Source organism: Dendropsophus ebraccatus, chromosome 8 (genome assembly GCF_027789765.1).
Source record: "Dendropsophus ebraccatus isolate aDenEbr1 chromosome 8, aDenEbr1.pat, whole genome shotgun sequence".
NCBI classification, from domain to species: Eukaryota; Metazoa; Chordata; class Amphibia; order Anura; family Hylidae; genus Dendropsophus; species Dendropsophus ebraccatus.
Window position 1 is genome coordinate 46,278,718 of NC_091461.1, and position 24,707 is coordinate 46,303,424.

Consider the following 24,707-nt stretch of genomic DNA (forward strand, 5'->3'; position numbering starts at 1 on the left):
TCTACCTCAGTCAGACTTTACTAGCAGAATGCTGAGATCAAAGATCAGTGCAATACCGTAATATTGCACTGATGTATGTAAGCAAGTGATTGCTAGAGGGACCGAAAAAAAATATAAAAAAAAAAAAATTGTAAAAATATTTTTTAAACTATACAAGAAATCTCTAAAATAATAAAAAAAATCTAATAATATGAATATATTAGTAATACTTAATAGTATTATTATATAACATTAAAGGGGTAGTGTTATTCACTAATAATACAACTTTGCAATGTGTGTTATTTAAGTGAATGGCCCCCTTCCTGTATTCCCCCCATCCCGGAAGTGGGTTATGCTCAGCCAATCGCGACAGAGAGGGGACGGCATGAGGGACGGCGGGAGTGGTCCGGCCTCCCGAAGATGACGTCGTCGACCCAAGATGGCGGCCAGGGTCGACAGCGAATACGTAAGTATAATGCACCACACTTCCGGGGTGGGGGGAACACGGGGAAGGGGGCCATTCACTTAAATAGCACTTAATAGCAAAAGTTGTATAACTTTGTAATGTGTGTTATTTAGTGAATAAATGTTAAACGCCGCACTTGGAGTAAAAAACAAAACAACAGAATTTCTGAGCCACATCTGGGCAAAAAAGGTACCAATATAAACTAAAAATCATGGTGCACAAAATGAGGTCCTACACCAAAAAAACCTATGGGTTATCGTACTGACCAGACTTATATATAACTTAGATATAACATGTTAGTTTTACCACACAGTGAATGGCCTACGAGTGACCCCCGCCCCCACCCCCTACAAACAACATTTGAAGAAACAAAAAATTCAGTTTCACCCGTAAATACATATAGACATACTGTATAAGCCAGAAGACCAACTCTGTCCTTATTGATGGTGATGTCCCCTTGTATTGCACAAGGCTTTATATTCCTATCTCCTCTGCTCTGTTTGGATTTTCAGCCCAGGAGTTTAATATGTCTCCTTAAAACAAGAGGACGCTGCGGACACAAATCCGATAAGTCTAAAGAGGGTTCTATTAAAGCAAAAAAAGCAGCTCAGCTTGTCCCATCCCTTCCCTGCAGAATGCCAGAACCCTGCCACTTGATAGTCACAGCTATTAAAAACCTGATTATGAACACATCTACTAACACAATTCACATTATAAAATCTCCGGAAGCTGCACTGGCTGAGACAGACATGCATTCACCTCTCTCACTTGCTTTTGTTTCCTATGAGAGTATTACAAATTAATGCCAAAATCCATTGTCTTCTGCCTAATCGTGTATGCCTGGTGAAGGATCAATGGCCACCAGGGGGAGCTCTGTTGTTATACATCAAAAATGCTTTGTGTCTGCAGAAGAGCTCATCTGAGTACTACTATGTGTATGGCAAATAATATACAGTAACAATGAAGGGTGTGGTTTGTAAAACTGAAGAAAGGGAACTGAGAAAGGAGTATGGAGAGAAACATATTACATAGGGCGATTCAACTTTAAGGCTGGGTTCACACTACATTTTTGCAAAAAACGGATTGCAAAAACATAGTGTAAACCCAGCCTTAGGCTGATTTTAGGCTTTGTTCACACATTTTCTTGTAATAACAGTTTTTTATCCATTTTACAGCGCAAAAATATGGCCAGTTATTTGCAGTGCTGTCCATCCAGGCAACTGTACGTGTCCCATTACATGGGACGATAATCGTGCGAAAAATCGTTATATTGTTCAAATTTAAACGTCCTGTGTAATTGCAGGCAACAAATAAAAAAATTGTTTATGTGTCGATCGTTGATTTAGATCTGACCCTAAAATCATCGTTAATTGTTCACTTATCGTTCGCTAATTGTTTAGTGTATTTGTCCGTTTACACAGAGATTTATCTGACAGATTTTTGAAGCCAAAGCCAGGAATGGATTTAAAAAGAGGAGAAATCTCAATCTTTCCTTTATGAGCTGTTCCCTGTTTACAATCTGTTCCTAGCTTTGGCTTCAAAGATCTGTCAGATAAATCTGGCTGTGTAAACGCACCATTAGGGTCCATTTACACAGAAAGATTATCTGAAAGATTATATGTGAAAGATTTGAAGCCAAAGCCAGGACTGGATTTGAAAAGAGGAGAAATCTCAGGCTTTCCTTTATTACCTGATCTCTGTTTATAGTCTGTTCCTGGCTTTGGCTTCAAATCTTTGACAGATAATCTTTCTGTGAATATTGGACCCTAATTGCACATTGTTCATACTTTTGCTGGGATCAGATTGAGTAACCAATCATAGTAACGATTGTAACTAACGACTATTGTTCTGTGTGATATGGTGAACGATTTCAGGTTAACGACAAACAATCTCGTTTGCGATCGTTTATTGTTAGTCGTTAATCGGTAAAAATCGCTTCGTCTAATAGGACCCTAAGTCTGAGGGGTTGGTGATTGACAATGATGACGTCTGATTCACAGCAGTGAAACCTGCACTGATCCAAACTTTTGACATGTCCCTGTGATATATGAAAGAGAAATACAGACCAAAGGCACACAGGATCAGAGATCCAATAGGCCAGTGGAGTAGTGGATGCATGCTAGAACACCAGCCATCCCAAATACTAGCTTAAAGATGTAGATAAGTAAGAAAGCACAGCTGTACATGCAATAAAGAATTTTGAGATTTTTTGCACCTACTTGGATGCTGTTGGACTTTCTAATCTAACTATGTACCTGTGACATATCAAAAATTTGTATGGTTTTTTTTTCCTAAAAGAAGGCACAACATTCATATACTGTATGTAGCCCACATGGCTTTCTAGTTGGATGCAGGCAACATCAGGGCTGGGATACAAACGACCCAATACAAAAAATCCCCCCCAAAAAATAACAATGATAGCAGAATCCAGAAGGGTTTAGAAAAATTAAACTTTAATCCTTCATACAAAAATACAGCAACATTTTGACTAACATTTAGGTAGAATGTATCTTTGTGCAACAAAATTATCATCAGGAGCAAAGGCCTAGATAAATCTTGTGCAATTTTGCGCAAAAAAAAAGGCTAACAAACTACAGCAGAGTCTGACTGGAGTACTGCTGCAAAATAATTTTTGCACAAAATAAAAAAAAAAATCGCACTTGATAAATCTGGCTATGAAAAGTAGCTAATGTAAACCATGCCCCTCCGAGTGAAACATTTCAAAAAATGGTTTAGCTGGTGTAAAATGCTCAAAAATAGCCTAAACTGCTTCATAAAATGTTGCGCCCTGCACAAAAACACAAACCACACCTGAATAATGACGCAAAAAGAGTGATACATATGCCCCATAGTCTTTGTCAAGTTATATACATACACTTAGGGGGACATGTATCAACGGGCGTACAGGGGTTTTTCGGCGGAAAGTGCCGATTTGCGCATTATTTTATTCGCAAATGGCCGATTTGCGAATAAAATATTTGCAAATCGTCACTTTCCGCCGGGGCGGGGAGGGGGTGTGAAGGGGGGGGAATGGAGGGCACGGACTCAGAGTCCGCGCGATTCACCATCCGTTCCCCCAAAACCGAAAACCGACTCCAGTCCTCAGGTGGCATAGGTTTTCGGCCTTGCGCACCGAAGCGCACAGGATTTATGTAGAGGCAGTCCGCCTCTACATAAATCCCCGTAGTGCCGGAGATGCGGGGACATTTTTAAGTCCGGCATAAAAAATGTCGGACTTAATAAATGTCCCCCATAGTCATCACTTGGTGTCATAGATATAAAATCAACACCATCCTCATAAACTTCCATATCCACAGGCAGGGTACCATACCACTGATAGCTCTCCTTTTAGAACCTTATTTTAAAATGCCCTGTAAAACCTCCATACTGCCGGTAATAGAACTAATTTTGTGTATTGACTTCTTTCTTATTTCTCCATATAACCTATATAGACCTGATCTGTTCTGACCTGGCTTGTCTTGGCTGCTTACTGGATTGCACCACAGTACAGTGTACCTGCTCTTCTTCACCTTTTGTTTACTCCACGTTTTCCAATTTTGATGCTGCCTGACCTACAATACTGACCCAGTCTAGTCTCTCAGTCCGCTCCACAATCCCAAGGTAACTGACCCAGCCTCACCACTATGTTCCTGTATAGACTTTCTCTTCTTGTTCCTTTCAGGAACAAAACAAAAAAAATGTTCTTCGCTTAAATTGCTTCATAAATACAAGCGCTGGGCAACGTACATCACACAAACAAGTTTCCTGAACTTTGTTGCAGTGTTTGTGGCTGCAATTATAACTAGAAGCATGAAAGCTTACTAGTTACTATCTCACTAGGTGGCACGGTTTATGATACATAATAGGTAACTCCATGTGAACAGGAATATTAGCCTTCAAACCATCCAATCAGCCCCAGGACCATGTACTCTTCACAGAAGACCCTCCATCTTGCAACTACCTTGTTATATGAAACCAGGCAAATCTTTCTCAAAAAGTGCTGACCAATTTCTAATACTTCCTAACAATAAGCCCAACCTCCATTTTATTCCCATACCAGCTAGGGGATAGCTGTTTGTGTCTGAAACTTAACCACTTTACTACTACTTTCACTGTCTACCTGGCCCAGTCCACTATTTACAGGACCATTCTAATAAGGTCTGCTACCAAATCTCCACGACCAAGGCAAACGTTCCAGGTCACTTTAAAGCCCTTTAGGGCAAATAGTTTCTACTGCAGCTATTCATCTGCACCTGCACCTGCCCTGGTAGCAGGTTACAATCAGTGTGTGTGCCACTGCTCGTGTTACTGAGGGCCCCCACCCGTTTCCTTCTGTGACAGGAGAAGACGCCCCACTCACACTGTAGTCCTCTCCCCTGTACTGTACGGCATCCACTGGGTTGACAGGCCTCTCCCCCAGGCCAGGTCACATTGCCATACAACAGACAGCATGTACGGTGCTGTGACCTTGTCTGGGAGAGGGGTCTGTCACCCAGCGGATGCCGTACAGTACAGGGGAGAGGATTACAGTGTGAGTGGGGGCGTCTGGAGAAGCAGAGGATTCCTGTGTCCGGCTGGTGAGGAGGGGAGCAGGTGGGGGCCGATTCTGAGGAGACAGCCCCAGCAAAACCATGTCCCAGGAAGCTCCGCCCCCTGCCAGAGCGAGTGTTGTCACTCATGCAGAGCAGGGAGAGGAGTCCATGGGGGACTAGAGGGACCATACTGATGAGGTAAGTATAGCTTTTTTTTTTGTTTTAAATGCAGATGAAGGGAGAGTAGTATGATAAAGGAGGTGCAGGAGGATGAAGGGGGTAGTAGTATGATGATGAAAGTGCAGGAGGATGAAGGAGGTAGTAGTATGATGTTGGAGGGGCAGGAGGATGAGAGGGGTAGTAGTATGATGATGGAAAGTCAGGAGGATGAGAGGGGTAGTAGTATGATGATGGAGGGGCAGGAGGATGAGAGGGGTAGTAGTATGATGATGGAGGGGCAGGAGGATGAGAGGGGTAGTAGTATAATGATGGAGGGGCAGGAGGATGAGAGAGGTAGTACTATGATGATGGAAGGGCAGAAGGATGAAGGGGTAGTAGTATGATTAAGGAAGGGCAGGAGGATGAGAGAGGTAGTACTATGATGATGAATGGGGTAGTAGTATGATGATGGAAGGACAGGAGGATGAAGGGGGGAATAGTCTGATGATGGAGGGGTAGTAGTATGATGATGGAAGGGCAGGAGAATGAAGGGGGTAGTAGTATGATGATGGAAGGGCAGGAGAATGAAGGAGGTAGTAGTATGATGATGGAAGGGCAGGAGAATGAAGGAGGTAGTAGTATGATGATGAAAGGGCAGGAGGATGAAGGGGATAATAGTATGATATGGGGTGCAGCTGCATTATATGGGCACAAACTACCAGTATATACAGTCAGTCAGTAGATCTATCTCTGAGTCTCAGCCTGCTCTTACTATAGGGGGTCACAACATGGGGCATTACTACTATAAAGGGCACAGCAGGGGACATTTTTACAATATGGAAGGCACAGCAGGGCACCTTATTACTATAGGGGGGGGTTCATAGTAGGGGATGTCATTACTGTATGGGGGGTTAAAGAAGATAGTGTTATGACTATATGGGGGATCCCACCAACTCACTTTAATGCACATGACACCAATAAGTGGAATTACTACTATATGGGAGCCTATAGGGAGACAAAAAGGGATGGAAGTTGAAGGGAAAGTGCAGAGCCTAAGATGTTTGTCTTGCAGCTTCTGAAGAGATGAATTGTAGCTGCAAGAAATCATCATGGTGGTCTGGGCCAGATGGAGAGGAAGCGGAGAGTGATCGCCTTGGATCAAAGAAGACGTCACCTTTGAGCCACTAATTGCAGTTTTTAGTATTTTGTAGAACATTTGGTAGGGGTGCCCGAAGTAGAAAAGGTTGGTGGGAAACAAAGGGGGGAGGGGGGCCCAGGCAAATTTTTCCCACAGGGGCCCTATGCAGTCTGGGTCCCCTCCTGCCCACTGGGTAGCATAAGTGATCACTAGAGATGAGCGAACCTCGAGCATACTCGAGTCGATGTGAACCCGAACTTTCGACATTTGATTAGCGGTGGCTGCTGAACTTGGATAAATCCCTAAGGCTATGTGGAAAACATGGATATAGTCATTGGCTGTATCCATGTTTTCCAGACAACCTTAGAGCTTTATCCAAATTCTCCAGCCACTGCTAATCAAATATCGAACGTTCGGGTTCAGATCGACTCGAACCCGGTTCGCTCACCTCTAGTGATCACGTCTCAAACTCATTGTCTAGGCCAGGGGTGGGGAACCTTCAGCCATCCAGCTGATGCAAAACTACAGCAATTTGAGTACAGAAAGAGGCTTTTTTGCCTAATAAAACCTATTACAGAGTTTCTTGAAATCGCTTGTACTATTGATTTCTGCAAAAATATTTTAAATGACAGCTACACTTTAAGCTTTTGCACACTTGCTTTCAATTAGATCCACATAGACAATGAAAAAATATATCTTAGGGTCCTTTTAGATGTCCGTCTACGGAAGCAAATCAGCGCCTATCCTGTCGTTTTCAGCGCCTTTATAACAATCGTGTAGCCGGATCACAATCACTGTATCATTCGTGCGCCCGTTTAAATGCATTGCTATGGGCCACACATCCTCTACATAGGGAGATGTGCAGCCGATAGCGATAAATTTTACCACCTGCACAAAGGATAAGAACAAAAGATGAGATGGACAAGGAGGGTTTCCAGCAATGATTCTAAAGTAGGTTATTTCCATGTATGGTTAGGATTCCCTATTGGAGGTCAAGTGGTTTGGACTATTGGAGGACTATTATGGTTTACTACAGTTTGGAAGCATTGAGGTGGTTTATTCTATAGTTATGTCTCTTCTCATCGCATTTAAAAGGAACATAATATGAGCAGAATGCAGAGTACCCATAATGCTCGGCTAAGGATCATTGATCACTATGGGAAAACCTGTGGCTTGAGCTCATGGTAATGGGTTCATAACACCTGTTTATCTGAGCTTCCAATAATTCACGCTACATTTGTAAAATCCCATTTAGATGAGTTTTTATGGGGGAGACAATAAACTCTTCCACTGCAGTTGCTCAGAATACATCAGAGACTTTACAGTTATCGGTGGCTGAACACAGGGTCACAAGTCCTTGAATGTCATGCACACATAGAGGCACATTTATCATTCTCTTTGTACCATTATTTTGGCTAATTTGGTGTTTTTGCACACAGCTTAAAATTTATCAAGGCGTTTGCACTATTTTTGAGCAGTTTATTCCGTCTGCTTGTCGGGGGCACGGTTTTAGTTAGCTACTTTTTTAGCCTGATTAATCATGTGCAATTTTTTTTTAGCAAAAAAAGTTTGCAGTAAACCTTGATGATATTAGGTACCCATCAGATGAATTGCACAAAGTATTATGATATTCATATAAATCTATGGGCCCATACTGTGCTTTAATGTAATTCCATCTTCATACAAAACCTAAGGGGGAAATGTGTCATGTGCCATCAGGTGCCATATTACAGAGCTGTTCTTTCCTAAAGTATTCCTTTAATGGAGAGAATATTTCCATTATATGGTATTATACAGAAGCACCACACCATGGGGACCCAATATGCACAGGTCACAGACTAGTATTATAGTATAGTATTATATAAAGGACTTGTTCCCAGGAGCACTATTTCATCTTACTATTACTCCAGTTCTCGGAAACCTTGACTGACATTAGCAGGTATGTACGTATGTTGTGCTGCTGTCATCTCTGTATTTTATTACCCCTCTCTGCCTTGACAAACATCTGCAGGCATAACCATCTTGACCCCAAATGAAAAGTAGGTTTGATTTTATAGATACAATGAAAGGAGACGAATCATTGTCCTGGAGATAATGCAGAGAATATTCTTTTCCCAGTATACTTTGATTAGAGTAATCTGCAATCGAATTTAATCTGTTTAATCCACAATGCACCCAGCGCCGAGGCTTTAAATTAGGCAGATTCCGTCTCATCAACAATCAGATTTGTTGGGTAATCTGGGCGAAATATGATTTTTGTCCCCATGAAAGACAATTTAAAGATAAATGGAAATCACACTTTGTCATTCAGACCACTGGAGTGAGTCTAGACAAGAATGGGATTATTAAAAGCCAAGTACTGTAATATTCATACAACTGGAGGGTCACAGCATTCAGAAGCAGCCTACCCACAGGCTAGTGCTTAAGTGGTGCAATCACTGAATACTGGAATAAATCACAGCATAGTCTTATAAGCACTGACTTATTCCTATAGGCAACAGTAGGAATACGATACAGGAATTGGTAAAAATGAGGGATTAGGGCACAAAACCATACTATGGCCTGGATTTATATATCCTGATAGTGGCCCATATTGTACACTGTAATCACTTTAAAATGCACTTTGTGTTTGCATTGTTAATGTCTCTCTATATACTTTTTATAGGCTGTGAGCCCTCATATACTTACTTAAAGTGTCACTGTCATTATAACTTTCAAAATCTAAATCAACAGTAGATGTGATATAAAGCAAGTTTGCAATATACATTCTTTTTTTTGTTATCATGGAAAACACGGCACTTCCTGTTTTCTGACTCTTTTTTCTCAAAAAACAGGAAACAGTCAGAAAACAGGAAGTCCTGTGTTCCCCAGGCCATCTGAGCGCTCGCAGAGAGAAGGCAGTCATGTCATTGATGGACACATTGAGCCGTGACTCTCTCTACTGGCCAGAATTCCTGTGTTTAGTCTGGGTTTTTTTTTCCAACCAGCAGAAGTCAGAAAATCTGCTTTCTGGAGACTGGCCCTGGATTTCTGGTAAGTACAGCTTTGTTTTACAGCATGATAACAACAACAAAAATAATGAATGTATATTGCAAACTTGCTTTATTTGCAACCCTCTATCTCCCTAGAGAGACAGAGGAAATCCTGTTAGAACAGAGAGATCTGAGAATGTGAAAAGAGCGGTTCATCTCCCTCTTTTCTTAGGCTGCGTTCACACTACGTATATTTCAGTCAGTATTGCAACCAAAACCAGAAGTGGATTAAAAACACAGAAAGGCTCTGTTCACACAATGCTGAAATTGAGTGGATGGCCGCCATATAACAGTAAATAACTGCCATTATTTCAATATAACAGCCGTTGTTCTAAAATAACAGCAAATATTTGCCATTATATGGCGGCCATCCACTCAATTTCAACATTGTGTGAACAGATCCTTTCTGTGTTTTTAATCCACTCCTGGTTTTGGTTGCAATACTGACTGAAATATACTGACTGAAATATACATATACTGACTGAAATATACGTAGTGTGAACCCAGCCTAAAGGCGTAGACCCCCGGGCATGCTTGGAGCTGAGAGCACCTGCAAGGACGGGACTGAATATGTTTATTGCCTGCCTTATCCACTACTAAGGGGAAAATAGGAGGAGAGAGTTAAGAGGAGGATTTCTGGTCATTGGCGAGCTGTTGTTTCAGAACTCCATGGCTAGAATAGAGCCCCACAGGGCTTCAGGCCGGGCCTAGTTATCCACATGGCGTTTAGAGCGAAAGGAGAAGTGAGAAACCCTTTAAGCAGTGAATGTGGACTCTTTCTGCCAAAACGTACAGAGGCGTCAGCAAGGCAAGAGAAAAAGAGGCCAAAGACTGTTGCCTTGTCTGCATATCGAATCAAGTAAAAGGAGACTAACTTTGACTATCTACTACTGTTTGTCTGGCATCTCTACACACCCTAATATCAGGGCAACCCACCTTCCATTACACCTGACACCACATCAGGGTGTTCCTCCTGGAAATATAAAGAAGATGACATCAAAAGAATGTGGCACCTATTTAAATATAGGAATAAAGATTAGTGGAGAGGCCAAACTGTTCGGAGAAGATTGCCTGAACAGTTGGGCCTCTGCGCTCAACGCTAATAAAGATACAAATTTTAATTTCATCTCACAAACAGGAAACATTGAAAGCTGAAGATAAATAATGACCTGAGCCAGCATGTAAGGGCTGTAGAACAGGTATAGTCACAAACATAGTCATACGGCTGCAAATCACTGCAATTACGGGTGACATAACAAACAATCGGCAGACAATTACCGGCTACACATGATGTCACCAACATCACGAGATCTCCTACAATGAACAGGTCCACACACCCAAAGGCGTCAATTAAGGCTTGCAATAATTGGAATTCTATTACTTTCTAGATAATTGTTCTTATACACATTATAATGCCAGTCCCCCAGGCAAGAGAAAAGTCTGTAAGAATGGGAAATTCTTTTCACACTTGTTAAAATGTCAAGGGGGCGGAATTTATGAAAAAAAAAAATAACATAAATCTAATAAATCCAAAGTCGGAGAGTCGTAAAAAAAACCCCATGAAGTTAGACATCTATTGTTTTTTTGCTTGTCGTGACATTTATGGGCATCCTAGCACTTTGTTAAGGCGGGATCCATTAATACACCAACACATGAATGTGATTATACATCTCAAAGCCAGTCTGATCTCACCTAAGCTGACATGAAAAGGGGCATGAACAAGAAGAGGAGTTACAAAATAGTGTAGAACAGGATGTCAAACGTATGCGCTACATGTGAACGCACCCTTTGGCTATGTTCACACAAAGTCAAAAAAAGAGAAAAGGCATTTGCTTTTTCTATTTAAAAAGACGTCTGGTATTGCCACGACTTGATTGACTTCAATGCAATACATTGAAGCCAATAGGATGATGGGATGGCGGACGTCCAATGCACACAGTGTATAAAATAACGGACGTTGTCTGCACGGAAGTCAAAATAATGATCATGTCAATTATTTACGGACGTCTTTTGCAAACAGTGGATGTTATTTTTTAGTTGTTCACACACAGTTTTTCTTTTTTCACCGTCCTTTCACCGCTTTTACCATTAAATACAAGGGACTTTTCAATTAAAGACACATCCGAAGGCCAATTAGTAACCTCAAACTAGAATAATGTATCAGCAGCTGTTATTACACTGACAGGTGGCAAAACAGCGAAATGACGGATGTCATTTTAGACTCAAAATAACTAACGTCATTTTAAACAGAGCTGAAAAAACACTGTGTGAACATAGCCTTCATGTAATTTTTTTAATAAAGTATTTGCCTGCTGAAGAATAATGTGCTTTATGCAAGTTTTATCCGGTTTTAGCATTCAACATTATGCAAAGCATAGAGAGGATACATTCAAAATGAAATGCAAATAGTTGTTCTTCCAGGCGATGCAGCAGCTTTAACCTATTTATTTTCAATCATAAATTTTAATAGAGATGGAATTGCCGGCATGTGGTGCATTGATTGTAGGGATGAGTGACAGATAAAGCACTGATCACATTGTGCTGTGTCCTCATAAGGAACACTATAGAGATGCACCAGTCCTATACGATGATACTTGTAGTTTTGAGGGTTTAGAGAGTTGTCCCATGTGGAGAGAATAGCTTCTAACAATTATGGTCACAATGAGATGGAAATAGTCACAGCCTGTTCTACCTCATCCCAAAGATGCTCTAACTTCTATACCAGGAACCTCTAACAGTGAAAGGGCAGAAGGGCAGGTATCTGAAAGCGGCCAATCAGGATATTTCTAATTTGACTTTTAGCTAACATTTGGCTGCAGCTTTTTCGGAGGGAAAAAACAAAGCTAATTTTTATAGATAAATACAGCCCCATATTGTTTACGGCATTGTTTTACTTTTTAATGACAACCAATGTGTCCATTTACGGCAGTCATCAGGGTCTCTAGTCTAGCCTATTGTATTCTATTGGTGGGGCTAGATTAGCCCTCACGCTGGTGTCTGGGTACTTGCATATATCAATGCTGTCCCAAATTGATCCAACATACATAGAATAATAAAAAATGACTGGTTTATTCTATACAGCACAGGAATAACACTTTGGGGAGATCAACTCTTTAGAAAACTCTCCCCTCCTGTTTAACCCCTTACATGCTACAGTCAAATTGTACCCTTAGCATGTAAGGGGCTTTGTTACTACATCGACAACCTGGTGACATAATCGCTGGGTGTCGATGGGGGACTAATATTTTATTAAACTGTATTTTTCCACTATTCCACAAGAAACACCCTTTAACAAAAAATCCACATATTTGGTATTGCTTTATTAGTAACAACCCAAACTAAAAAAATTGACATTAATTTTACCACTCTTTGAATGTTGTAAGAGAACCCTGCCAGCACTACCAGTGGTCATATTGTCTTAAGGGTGCGTTCACACATACAGGATCTGCAGCAGATCTGCAGCAGATTTGATGGCTCAGATTTGCTTTGCTTTGAATCTGCACCATCAAATCTGCTGCAGATCCTGTACGTGTGAACGCAACTGAACACAACATCAAATCACACAACGTAAGTAAATTATTAATCATGGCGGTTGTTGCAGATTTGCAACGCGGCCGTGATAAATCCTTTGCCTACATTGTGCTGCAGGCCAAGGGAATCCTGTCGGAGTGTATACACATAGTATACACTCCGACCGGGATCCCTAACGGCGCCGCAAAAAACTGACATATCAGTTTTCTGCAGCCGCTATTCAGTGAATAGCGGCCACAGAAAACCCTGTCTGTTCACACAATTGAGAGCAGCGGGGAATTCAGCAGCGGTTAAGATGCTGTTCTCTGACACCGGCCTTTCCGTGTCATACAACGTGTGAACATAACCTAAGGAGAATTTCAGGCAGAGGGCTTTTTTGCTAAAGTACAAGGGAGGTAAAGGATGAAAGAAATAAGGTGCACTCACTTCCCCGGATCCAGTGCTACTGGCTGCATACTGCCGCCCCTTAGCTGCTTCCTGGTTAGAGGCTGTAGTGGAGTCCTGCCTCGGTCGCTTACTGGCTGAGCTGGCCTGACACCTCACATCCTAGGTCCTCTCTCTAACCAGGAAGTGGCCAGGGACCGTGGGACTGGAGCGGCGGTATGCAGCCACCACCACTGGAACAGGGAAGGTGAGTGCGCCTTTTTTCTTTCATCCTCCCCTTCCCATGCACTTTGGCAAAAAAGCCCCCTGCCCAGAAATCTGGGAGTTTGCACGCCCAGACCCCAACTAATCAGAACTTTTGACACATCTGTGTCACATGTCAAAGGTTTTTAAACTGGCAGAGACGTTAAGGCCCAGAATTCCTTCTTATTATTAACATATAGCCATGGTCATATTAGTTTACTGCAGGTTGAGCAAACAGCTACTGGCAATCGCAGTTGGGGTAGGATGGGCTGATATAAGAATCTTGAACTACTTGGCCAGTTAAATCAGATAGCTTACATCTCATTCCCATCATGATTCGTGGCTCAGAGGTAAGAGCTACCTGTGCAGGGATGGTCTCAATTCAACTTAAAAAACAGAAGGTAGTTGGCTTCTGACCACATTCGGGTTCTTCTCTGAGTATATACCGGTTTTGGTTTAGACTGAAAACCATGGTTCAGGTCACTGAATTGAAAGGGCCCTGTTCTGTGCACAGCACAGAGATGTCAGTATCCAAGTTTGAAATTTTACTAACATATCCGTCCCTCAGAATGAACCATTATGTGAACCCGGCCTCAGTTACTTACAGTTTCCCAACACTTAGAGACCAGATACCAAGTAATATGAAATAGACAATTTTAGAGAAAATTTACCTTATGTTTAAACTTATTGGAATTCTTATTCTCCTTCTTATTCAGGTCAATAAAATAGTGTGTTATCCGATCCTTCGATTTCGAATCCATATCCCATGAGATCTTGAAGGAGTCGCATGTGATATTACTTATCTTGATGTTGTGAGGGACGGGCAGCTCCTCCATCTCTGCGATGCCACTGTCTTGAGATTTATTCCCTGAAAATAAGAACCATGCTATTATTTATGATGTCTAAACATGTCTTACCAGAAGACCATGGAACTGACCGACACAAACATACAGAATTACGGTTTATTACACACTAGGGAAAGACAGTTGTCAAATGACAAATCGCTGGAATAAACATGGTTGACGTGAAGGCTAAATTATGGTTTAGGCCTCCTTCTTGCATGTGTTATGATCAATGGACCTGCCGCCTTCTATTTGGATTCTCATCCACAACAAAATGGAAATTTCCCCCAATGCCAATAATGGTCGAGGGGACAATTGATGGCAACACAATTACTAACTACACAGAGATGTAAATAAGAAACTATATAATCATAGTATATAGGAATAAAGGAATGGAAACTAATGCTTGGCGGATACATACTATTAGTCTACCCCCTTTTACTACCTTTTAATGTCTTTCCGTGATTTGTTTCTATGGCAGTCTTATGTATAATAATATGCGAACAATGGGCAGCTTGTTTCTGCTGTCAAAAATAGGAAATTGTCTTTTAAGACCTAGCCTTAACTCCTTCATGACCAAAGGTCATTGATGCACAGATGTTCAGTTCACATCGAAGCAGCTATCTCCTCCCCGCCTTCTAAGAGCCATATCGCTTTTATTTTTCTCCAACACTAGGAAATGACCGGCACCAGCAGTCCCAGCATATAGGTCTCGATACAAACTGACTCTCCCTTGAGAAAGCGCCGGAAAGGCGTAAAACGGTCGTAGGCTGGGGGAGAGCATCCTCATGTTTTCCTGTTTAAGCGTGTTTATACTTCAATAAAGGTGTAAAAGATTTATGGTGAGTGCCACTGAAGATTATTTTCTACACATAAAGGCTTTTATTTTTCTACCTACAGGGTAGGGGGCTCATGTTTTGCACTATGATCCATAGTTTTTATTGGTTTCATATTGGTGTAAATGGATTTTTTTTTAATCGCTTTTTTTTTATTGTTTTCTGATTTATAATATAAAAAAAATCAGCACTCCTGGTGAAACGCTAAAATACCAAATATGTTTAGTTATTTACTCTAAATATTTTTATTTGATTTAAACCTTTATTGGGGAGGTTTTTTTTGTTTTTTTTTTTAATTTTTTTTTACACTTTTACCCCTAGAGGATTTACATAGCATAGCACTGATCAGTATTACCATTATTAGTGTTCTTCTTATTGCGTCTGCCTGAGGCAGACCCTATGGAAAGATCACTATGGAAAGAACAGAGAGCCTTAGGGCTGCATCCAACTTTATCAGCCCCAGCTAATCAAATGCTGCACGCTCAGGTCCAGACCAGAGTCACTTATCTGTAGTGTTATACTATCACTACACAATTGGTTTATTCCTTATATCTAATTGTATATATTAGTAGTAGAGAAGGTCTTGGTGACCTAGTTGGCTCTTTGCCAGGAGTGCATATCACTAGCGCCAAAATACATTAAGCTTTAAAAATGTGATTCTGTGCTTTCTATGAGTACCAACTGTGACATAAGCATATGGTGACCTGTATATGTGTTCTGCGAACTGCACTAATATGATGCACACAATGCTGTCATATAGTTCCAAAATAATTCAGAAAATAAATTGCCAAATAATCATAAATGCTAAATATGTTAGTGATGAAGAAGCCTATGTGGATTTCATGCTGCCCATGGTTGAGGTGCTGAGCTTTGCACTGTTCGTAAGCCCCATAGGGAATGCAGTGCTAGAACATATACATTGCGCTACATTCATTTGGGGTGAAACAGTTCCGCGGTCAGACTCCCACCAATGAACCTTGTTATTATCTATCTTGTTAATAGGGGGATAACCTTCCGAGTTTGGATTACCTCTTTATGTATACCTAATTTAGCATTTGGATCCCAGGAGCTTGGTGTTCCGATTAGTAGCTGACTACTGTGACGGCACTGGCGCACATCCATCATCACATCTGACAATATCACCAGTGAAGTGTGGCTGCATCAAGCTTTCCCGTTATCAGGAGAACTTGTGGAAAGTAGCTACATATTCTTATAAACACCAAGTGCATACTCCTATCGACCCCAGACATCTTTCCGTTCATCTATATTGGATGGCAGGCTGGCACATTAATGAGAAGGCAGTTTCCATGCTTTTAGCCTTTCAGGACCGATGCTGTTTATTGATATTATTAAACATCCACTGATTTTAATGGAAACTGTATAATGCTTTTTGTGCTTCTCAGTAAAACAACTGAATGGGATTGTCAGTATAAAGCTGACTATACACATTAGATTACACTTAGCTAAACCTGCTGATTTTAGACAGATAGGCTAATGATACAACAGGATAGAATAGGCATGTTAAGCCCCTATTACACAGGGCGATCAGAGAAAGCAAGCGAGTGACGACCTGTCAGATAAGCGATCACTTGCTCCTCGTTCCCCGTTCACTGCCGGCGCAATTCAACGCACCGTCAGCGAGTGGGTAAGTGCGGGGACACGGGGAGCTTGGGGGGGTCTGCCAGGGCAATCTTTAGATCATCCAGGCAGCCCTTAGGAGATAACGGTGATCTGCTGATGGCGTTCCTACGACACGGAGCGATGGCAGCAGATTGTTGCTATCGTCTTTTGTCTTTCAACATGTTGAAAAGACGTTAAAAGACAATGATCAGCCGACTTTGTGCATGTTGGCTGATAGTTGCCTTCCATTACACGCAGCGATTATCGGCCGTAATGGCCGATAATCGGCCAAATATCGGCGATAATCACTTTGTGTAATAGGGCCGTTAATATTTCTTTTAAGAAGACCTGTGGATGGCACTTCCTGTTTCAGTGACTGGAAGCATAGGTAGCTGTGAACTGAACAGGTGGGGTACGTACTTATACAGTTGTGGGGGAGGACTGGCTTAAAAGCATAGGCCTTTCAGTGAGGTTACCTAGCAATCATTCTTTTTCAGGGTCCTTTTACAATGGCCAAGAGACCCATGCTAGGAATGCTCTTTCAGCCAACGAGCAAACGGACGCTTCTCAGCTCATTTGATTCTTCATGAAAACAGGAAATGTGCCGCTAGATAGAGATGAGCGAATCTTGAGCACACTTGAGTTCGTCCGAACTGAAGCGTACACCATTTGATTACCAGTGGCTGCAGAAGTTTGATGCCATAGGCTGTATCTATGTTTTCTAGGACTTCCTAGGACTGCATCCAACCTCTGCAGCCACAGGTAATCCAATGCCAGATGCTTGAGGAACCCGTTCGTGCTTGAGATTCGCTGAACTCTAGCCGCTAATAACAATGCATGTCAATAGCCACTCAAACAATACAGCAATTGTTCAGCCCCGCAATTTATCCCAAATTGGAAAGGCATTGCAAGTGAGCGCTGATCTTGCTAACCCTTAGGACCCTATTACATGGGGTGAATGTCAGCCCAAGAGGCCAACATCACGCTGTGTAATAGGATCAAATGCTCATTCTTTGGATGATCTGGTGGTGGAGTCAACAAGTGATGGCAGCAAAGGGCCACATAAACAATCCAGTGATCATTCATTCAGCCTGCCCTACCTGGTGCTCAATTTTTGTAATAGGCTCAGTAAAAGAGAACCAATCTACAAGAACGGTGCTTATTTACAGCAAACATCGGTCATCTAATAGGGCCCTTAAATTACTTTGCTTATTTACAGTATCTTAAATTACTTTAGTTAAAGGCAATATTGCCTGAGAATAGGAAAAGAGACTTGTTAGGTATTAACCTATGTCTTACTCTTACATTATTCATATATTTTTTCATAATTTTAGGTATACAAGAAAACTGCCTCTCCAACAAAATGCCCTCAGTATACATAGCAACCAATTAACGTTTGGGCTTAAATGGTGTTTCCCGAGCTAGAAAACACATACAAGTATTCAAAGATGTCAGAATTCTTACCGTGCCTCTATGATTCAGAAATAATTAATTTGATTTTGATTATTATTTTCAGCTCTGTGTAAGTCATTTGTTTTCATGCTTCCAGGGCAAGCTGCGGGCCGAATTAGTTTCCATGATCCTTCTTCCCTCTCAAGGACATTGCCTTCATTTACAGCTTCTTGCATGTCACTCTATTATGGTGCGTTCACACCTACAGGATCTGCAGCTGATTTTCTGCAGCAGATTTCATTTAAATAACTGAACACAGCATCAAATCTGCTGCAGATCCTGTAGGTGTGAACGCACCCTTACAAGGTATAATCTAGCTCTGTAACTATTTTCTGTCTTCACACACAACACCGCTCTGCTACACAATAATGTGAATTGTGGATGTGAAACACAATCACCAGCATGTGAAACACAATCCCTTCAGGCCCAAGAAAGAGGGAAGAACTAGGGAGCAGCGGGGATGAGGCATTCGGTGTGTGACTTTCCCTACTACAGAGAGGGCTGTAATGGGAAAAAAACACAATCAAGAGATAAACAGGAGTGGGATTATGTAGGACATGCTCACATAGGGCATTATAGCAGTTCATTAATATATAATAAATCATACTACAGTTAAACAGTTGACACACGTTTTAAAAAGTGCAGACCCCCTTCAAACGTGTCAGTGCAGTTTATAAAGGATGAAAAGCATTTTGTTGCAAGGCCGTAGCTTTACTCAGCAATGCATTCGAATTATTAATACGTAACCATTAGAGATGAGCGAACTGGGTTGGGTTCGGGTTCGAGTCGATCCGAACTCCCAACGTTTGCCACTTGATTAGCTGGGGCTGCTGAACTTGGATAAAGCTCTAAGGTTGTCTGGAAAACATGGATACAGCCAATGACTATATCCATGTTTTCCCCATAGCCCTAGGGCTTTATCCAAGTTCAGCAGCCACCGCTAATCAAATGCCGAAAATTCAGATGGACTCGAGCATGCTCAAGGTTCGCTCATCTCTAGTAACCATTTGTAAGAGGAAATTGGAAAATGTAATTATTAGTGTACATTATAGGGCATTGATTCCACATGTATAAAAAGTTCTCAGTTTTACTCAGTTCTTCAAAAGGAAAACCTTGACTCTTCTATTAAAGGCAACTGTGAATGAATACAATACAGCATTGTAAATCGCCAAAGAGTCTGTGTTAAGATTCAGAAAGCTGTAGGGATTAGTACTTACAAATACACTATCACAATGATGACATAATAAGGTCTTCAATGGGTCCATACACAGCTCAAAACAATGACTGGTTTGTTTATATGATGACTGTGTAGCCCTTTTATCGTTTATTATAAAAGCCAATTTACTAGGCCTCTACAAAATAAACAAGAACCTATTTTGTATGGTAATTGCTTATTATAGATTTAAAAAAAAAAAAAGATGTCTCTACAGGTTCGGTTATGGTGGTCATGTAATGTGGACGGAGCAACCACTGGTAGACAACAAATTACAAAAAGTATAAAAAAAGTAAAAAATTTTGTTTAGTTCATTTTTTTAACTGCATCTTATACACATTGGGGGAGATTTACCAAACTGGTGTAAAGTGAAACTGTCTCAGTTGCCCCTAGCAACCAATCAGATTTCACCTCTCATTCCTCACAGACTCTTTGAAAAATGAAAGGTGGAATCTGATTAGTTGCTAGGGGCAACTGAGCCAATTCTACTTTACACCAGTTTGATAAATCTCCACCATTGTTTTTGATTCTATATAATGCTGATCAACTGCATGTCATCTCTGCAAACAGGGTCATTGGGATCAGTGTTCATAGAATCAGTAAAGTTTAACTTTGAGGAGGTACAGTAGCTTTCTCTTCAAGCCAATGTTCATGATCCCGTAAGAAGCCTTATAACATGACTGGGGATTTTATAAGCCAAGCCAGAAAATCTCCCCAGAAGGAGAAGTGACCCATCTGTAGACAGCTATTTCAGAGGTTCTTGCTAGGGATGAGCGAACCGGCTGAGGTTCGGGTTCGTATGAACCTGAACTATCAGCTTCTGATTCCCGCTGTCTGCCCGCTCCGTGGAGAGGGTGGATACAACCTTTAGGACCGCCTGGAAAACTAGGATACAGCCATAGTCATAGGCTGTATCCCAGTTTTCTAGGCAGTCCTCAGGCTGTATCGACCCTCTCCACGGAGCGGGCAGACAGCGGGAATCAGAAGCTGATAGTTCAGCGAACCCAAACCTCAGCCGGTTCGCTCATCCCTAGTTCTTGCCCCTCATCAATACTCATCAAAAATGTGAGACTGTATCAAAAAAATGTAAAAAGGTGTGTGATCAGGGCACCCTAATAGGAACACCTCATTTTTTGTTGTTGGCTACATGTTTTTGTTAAAAGAGCATGAACATTGGCTTGAAGGGAAGGTACCTGAAAAAGGTGTCTGCTTTGTATATCCTTCTTGGAATTCCTGCCAAAGTCCCTGCAGCTGCAGTGGGGCCTAACATGAAGGGTCCCAAGCAGTTCCTATTCCACATGAGCAATGTGAACCAATGTAACACAGCATCTCTTTTCTGGGAAGTCAATGGACATACTGTAACAGTGCTCTGCATCATACTTAGAGTCATCATCACGCACAGGTTCTCTCACCAGTCAAGCATAAAATTGAATTCATGCAAATTTTCCCTACAAATACTCAAGTCAGATTTTTTTTTTTTTTTTAGCAACAGCATGGATTGCTCTGGGAATAGTGGGACCCATGGGAGCCCTAACCAAACACTATAACATCTCTGCCTGTAGAAGGCTCCAAATCTCAGGGAAAATATTGCTTAAGGAAAGGAAAAACTAGAAAGAAACAAAGAGAAAAAAATGTATTCCCCTTCTAATTAAGATACACCCGCTTCCTTCACACAGAGGGGTTTATGTGTTATGTAAAACGAAATAAATGCTCAAAAAACTGACACAAAAACAGCATAAAAAAAACTACAATGTAAAAAACATTGCAGATCTATTTGCATACTGATCCAGAGCCTAAAGAAAGATATGCCGGAGTAAAAACTATCAAGGGTTTTAGATTAGGGATGGAGTAGAAAATGTGGGAAAGTAAATATGTTTATGAATATTACATTGATATGGCCTCTCGCTGGCATTTTATGCGAATTATCCTACTGTGTGAAAGTTTTTGTTTTGGAAGTGAGGTCAAGTGAGTTACAAATGTGCAAGATGGAAAACTCAAAAGTTGCCAAGATTAAGGCTATGTTCACATTACGTGAACACTTTGCCGTTCCCTGACCCTGGCTGCGTCATGGAACGGCTGGTCTTAGCCCGGATCATCCCGGCCGGTACTTAAGTACCGGCCAGGTGATCTTTCCAGCCGCGGAGCTCTAATGCGGGCGCATCAGCGTGTGCCCGCATCAGAGCTTCCCATAGCCCACAGTGAAGCAAGCGGCCGGAGCCGCTTGCTTCACTGTGTGAACTGACAGGTCTTTCTGCGGCCGGAATTCACTGAATTCTGGCCGCAGAAAACTGACATGTCAGTTTTTTCTGGTGCTGCATGGGATCCCGGCCGGAGCGCATACGATGTGTCTACGCTAGGGCCGGGATCCCATTGAAAATAAGGCTATGTTATACGCCGCAAAACTAAGGCCGTAGTTCTGCGACGAGAACTACGGCCGTAGTTTTACGTAGTGTGAACATAGCTTAAAGGTGCGTTTACACAGAGAGATTTTTCTGACAGAATTTTTAAGCCAAAGTCAGGAATGGATTCGAAAAGAAGAGAAATCTCAGTTTTTTCTTTATGACCTGTTCTCTATTTATAATCTGGTCCTGGCTTTGGCTTCAAAAATCTGTAAAAAAAACCGTCTCTGTATAAAAGCACTTAGACAGTCATGCAGAGTCAAACTGGCCCGCCAAAGTACCAGGTGTCTCTGACACAATAATAAATCCCAATGATCCATTAACACAATCCCATTTGAAGTGGACAATCAGTAGTCGGTAGCATATTTTTTCCTCTTTAACCTTATTGATGATTCAATTGTGAGCAATGAAATTAAAAGGGCACTGTCACTTTAAAAAGAACTTGCCCTAAAAGCATGACAATTTATCGATTCATTAGATGAAGCAAGGAGAAGAAATTGGCTAAGCGATTGATTCCCCTGCCCACTCTGTCATGCTGCTAGACACAGGCTATCATATAAAAGTCTATAGAGACCGTCCACTGCAGCAAGATGGAGATAGCAGTGACCTGAGGATTGAGTGTTTCTTTTGGTTGTATCCAATAATCAGTGGCAGGTGTGAGTATTCAAAAACTTGAGTATTCAAAAAGTGACCAAAACTTTTGACTTTTGTTTTAACTGACTTTAAAGGTAGCCATACACATTAGATAAGTGTCAGCCTAACCTGACAATTTTGGAGTATTGGTCACCCATCTAATGTTTATTGGTGTATCGTGGCCTCTCAACTCTCCCTTAGTCAAAGACAGTGACACTATAAAACCCCCTTCCTTACTTTATGTGCATTTCTCCACACCATCAACAAGCTTAGATTCTGAATATTTAATTTATACCTGTATAAAACTTGTCTGTGTCTTCTTTCTAGTATAAAATTGCTTAATTTCATCAGTGCATAGTGTCAACTAGGCGGGGCTTTACAGCAGTTAGGCCATAAAGCCCCGCCTAGTTGACACTGTTGACTGATTAAATTAAGCGAGAGTAAGGGGACTTTAACAGCAGAAGTCATAGAAGAGTAGGTGGGTATGTAAAATTACAACTGCCCAATCCTTTTGTTCTAGGCAACACAGACATATAACTGGCAGCAGCTTTCTCCCCTCTCCGATTAGAACACACGTGGATGTGTAACCAGAGATCAGGAGACACATCGGCAAACTGAACAAACATTTAGCTGATTGCAATCTTACAGTATGTGTATGACCAGCATGGAAATGGGCATGTTTCTTGTAGACGGAGGGTAGGCCATTACAGTCATTTCCTCTGATGACGCCAGGGAGCCATTTTCTGGTTGTGCAGATATGTCTAAATTTATATTTGTTAGTAAAAACCTAGCTACAAATTAAATAAAAATCTATCTGCATAATAAGGCTATGTTTACACGGTGTATGAGACCAGCCGGGTCACCGAACGGCCGTTTTTTTAAAAGATCATCCCGGCCAGTACTGCAGTACCGGCAGGATGATCTTTCCGGCCGCAGGGTTCTGATGCGGGCGCATCAGTGTGCACTCGCATCAGAACTCACATAGTAGACAATGAAGCAAGCGGCCGGAGCCGCTCGCTTCATTGTGTGAACTGACAGGTCTTTCTATGGCTGCAATTCACTGAATTGCGGCCGCAGAAAACTGACATGTCAGTTTTTTGCGGCGCTGCATGGGATCCCAGCCGGAGAGTGTACTATGTGTATACGCTCTGGCCGGAATCCTATAGAAGGCAATGCAGTGTTCCACACCATACAAAGTACGGCCATTGTTGCCGATGGCAACAACGGCCGTACTTTTACTCTGTGTTAACATAGCCTAACACCACATAGCAAAGAGGCTTTAAGTCTGTGCTTCAGGCCATAATAATAGATTCATTATCTTAATTATAAGATTTCTTATTATAGACAGGAAACACATTTTTGTTGTAAACTGCAGCCAGTATTTTAAGGGAAAGCACCAAGGATATGCTAAAAAACCATAAACTGTCTTTGTTCTCCATCTTCATACATTTGTTCCTATTAGTTAAGCATTTTTTCCACGGTGTGCTGCCTTATTATTGTGCACAGACTTCTAACTTTTTTTTAGTTTGTGCAGCGAAGCGGAGCTGGGATTTTTTTTTTCAATAACACACCTCCTTTATAGAATTAAATTAGCCGTCTGTTGTCAGAAGATTCCAGCAGTATTTAAATGAGCTGTCTGGTCTCATGTGGAAGGATCTTGATTATTTTGCTTTTGTTGATTGCACAAGAGTAGAGACAAGTGGTAGGCACAGAGTAACCCAACCACAGTGCTGTGCCTAAATTCTGCACCGCACACACAGGTCTCATTCCGAATCAGTTAGAAGAGAGGAAATTGCTCTCTATGTGACAGCCTTTCCAAGGTAATCAAGGAACTTTTCTAGACTTTAACAAGTAAATACTCTAGTATCCTATAATCAGAAAATCTGTTGAAAGCTGCAATACAATGTAACACTTAGCAGGAGTTCTTAGTACACTGAGAAAATACTGGAAATGTGAGATTTTGAGTACTTGGAAGTCTTTTACAGTGTTCTTGCTGTGTTTTTTTCTCTCAAAAAGTCCAACCTACTAATATTTCAGCTGATTGTCTTGTAACTGAGTCCAAAAATGAACAATAGTGTCCCTACAGCTGACTTCTGACTGGGGGGAAATACTGGGGTACATAACATTTTGGGTTGAGGCTTCAAAGTTACTATATTTTTTTCAACAACTCGGTGTGGATAGTAGGAACGTGAAAATAACTATTGGTCATCAGGGCTGTATTAACAGTTGCTGCTGCCCTAGGCACTAA

The 24,707-nt window shown here is 41.4% G+C and overlaps 1 protein-coding gene across 2 annotated transcripts in view; it reads right to left on the minus strand.

Moving 5' to 3' along the window:
* PHYHIPL (phytanoyl-CoA 2-hydroxylase interacting protein like) overlaps positions 1–24,707 on the minus strand; it is a 104,777-nt gene that overhangs the window by 15,417 nt on the left and 64,653 nt on the right. For both annotated transcript variants that reach the window (XM_069980313.1, XM_069980314.1), the window contains exon 2: positions 14,136–14,332. In XM_069980313.1, coding sequence (XP_069836414.1) covers positions 14,136–14,332 — 197 coding nt within the window. The remainder of the gene's footprint in view (positions 1–14,135; positions 14,333–24,707) is intronic.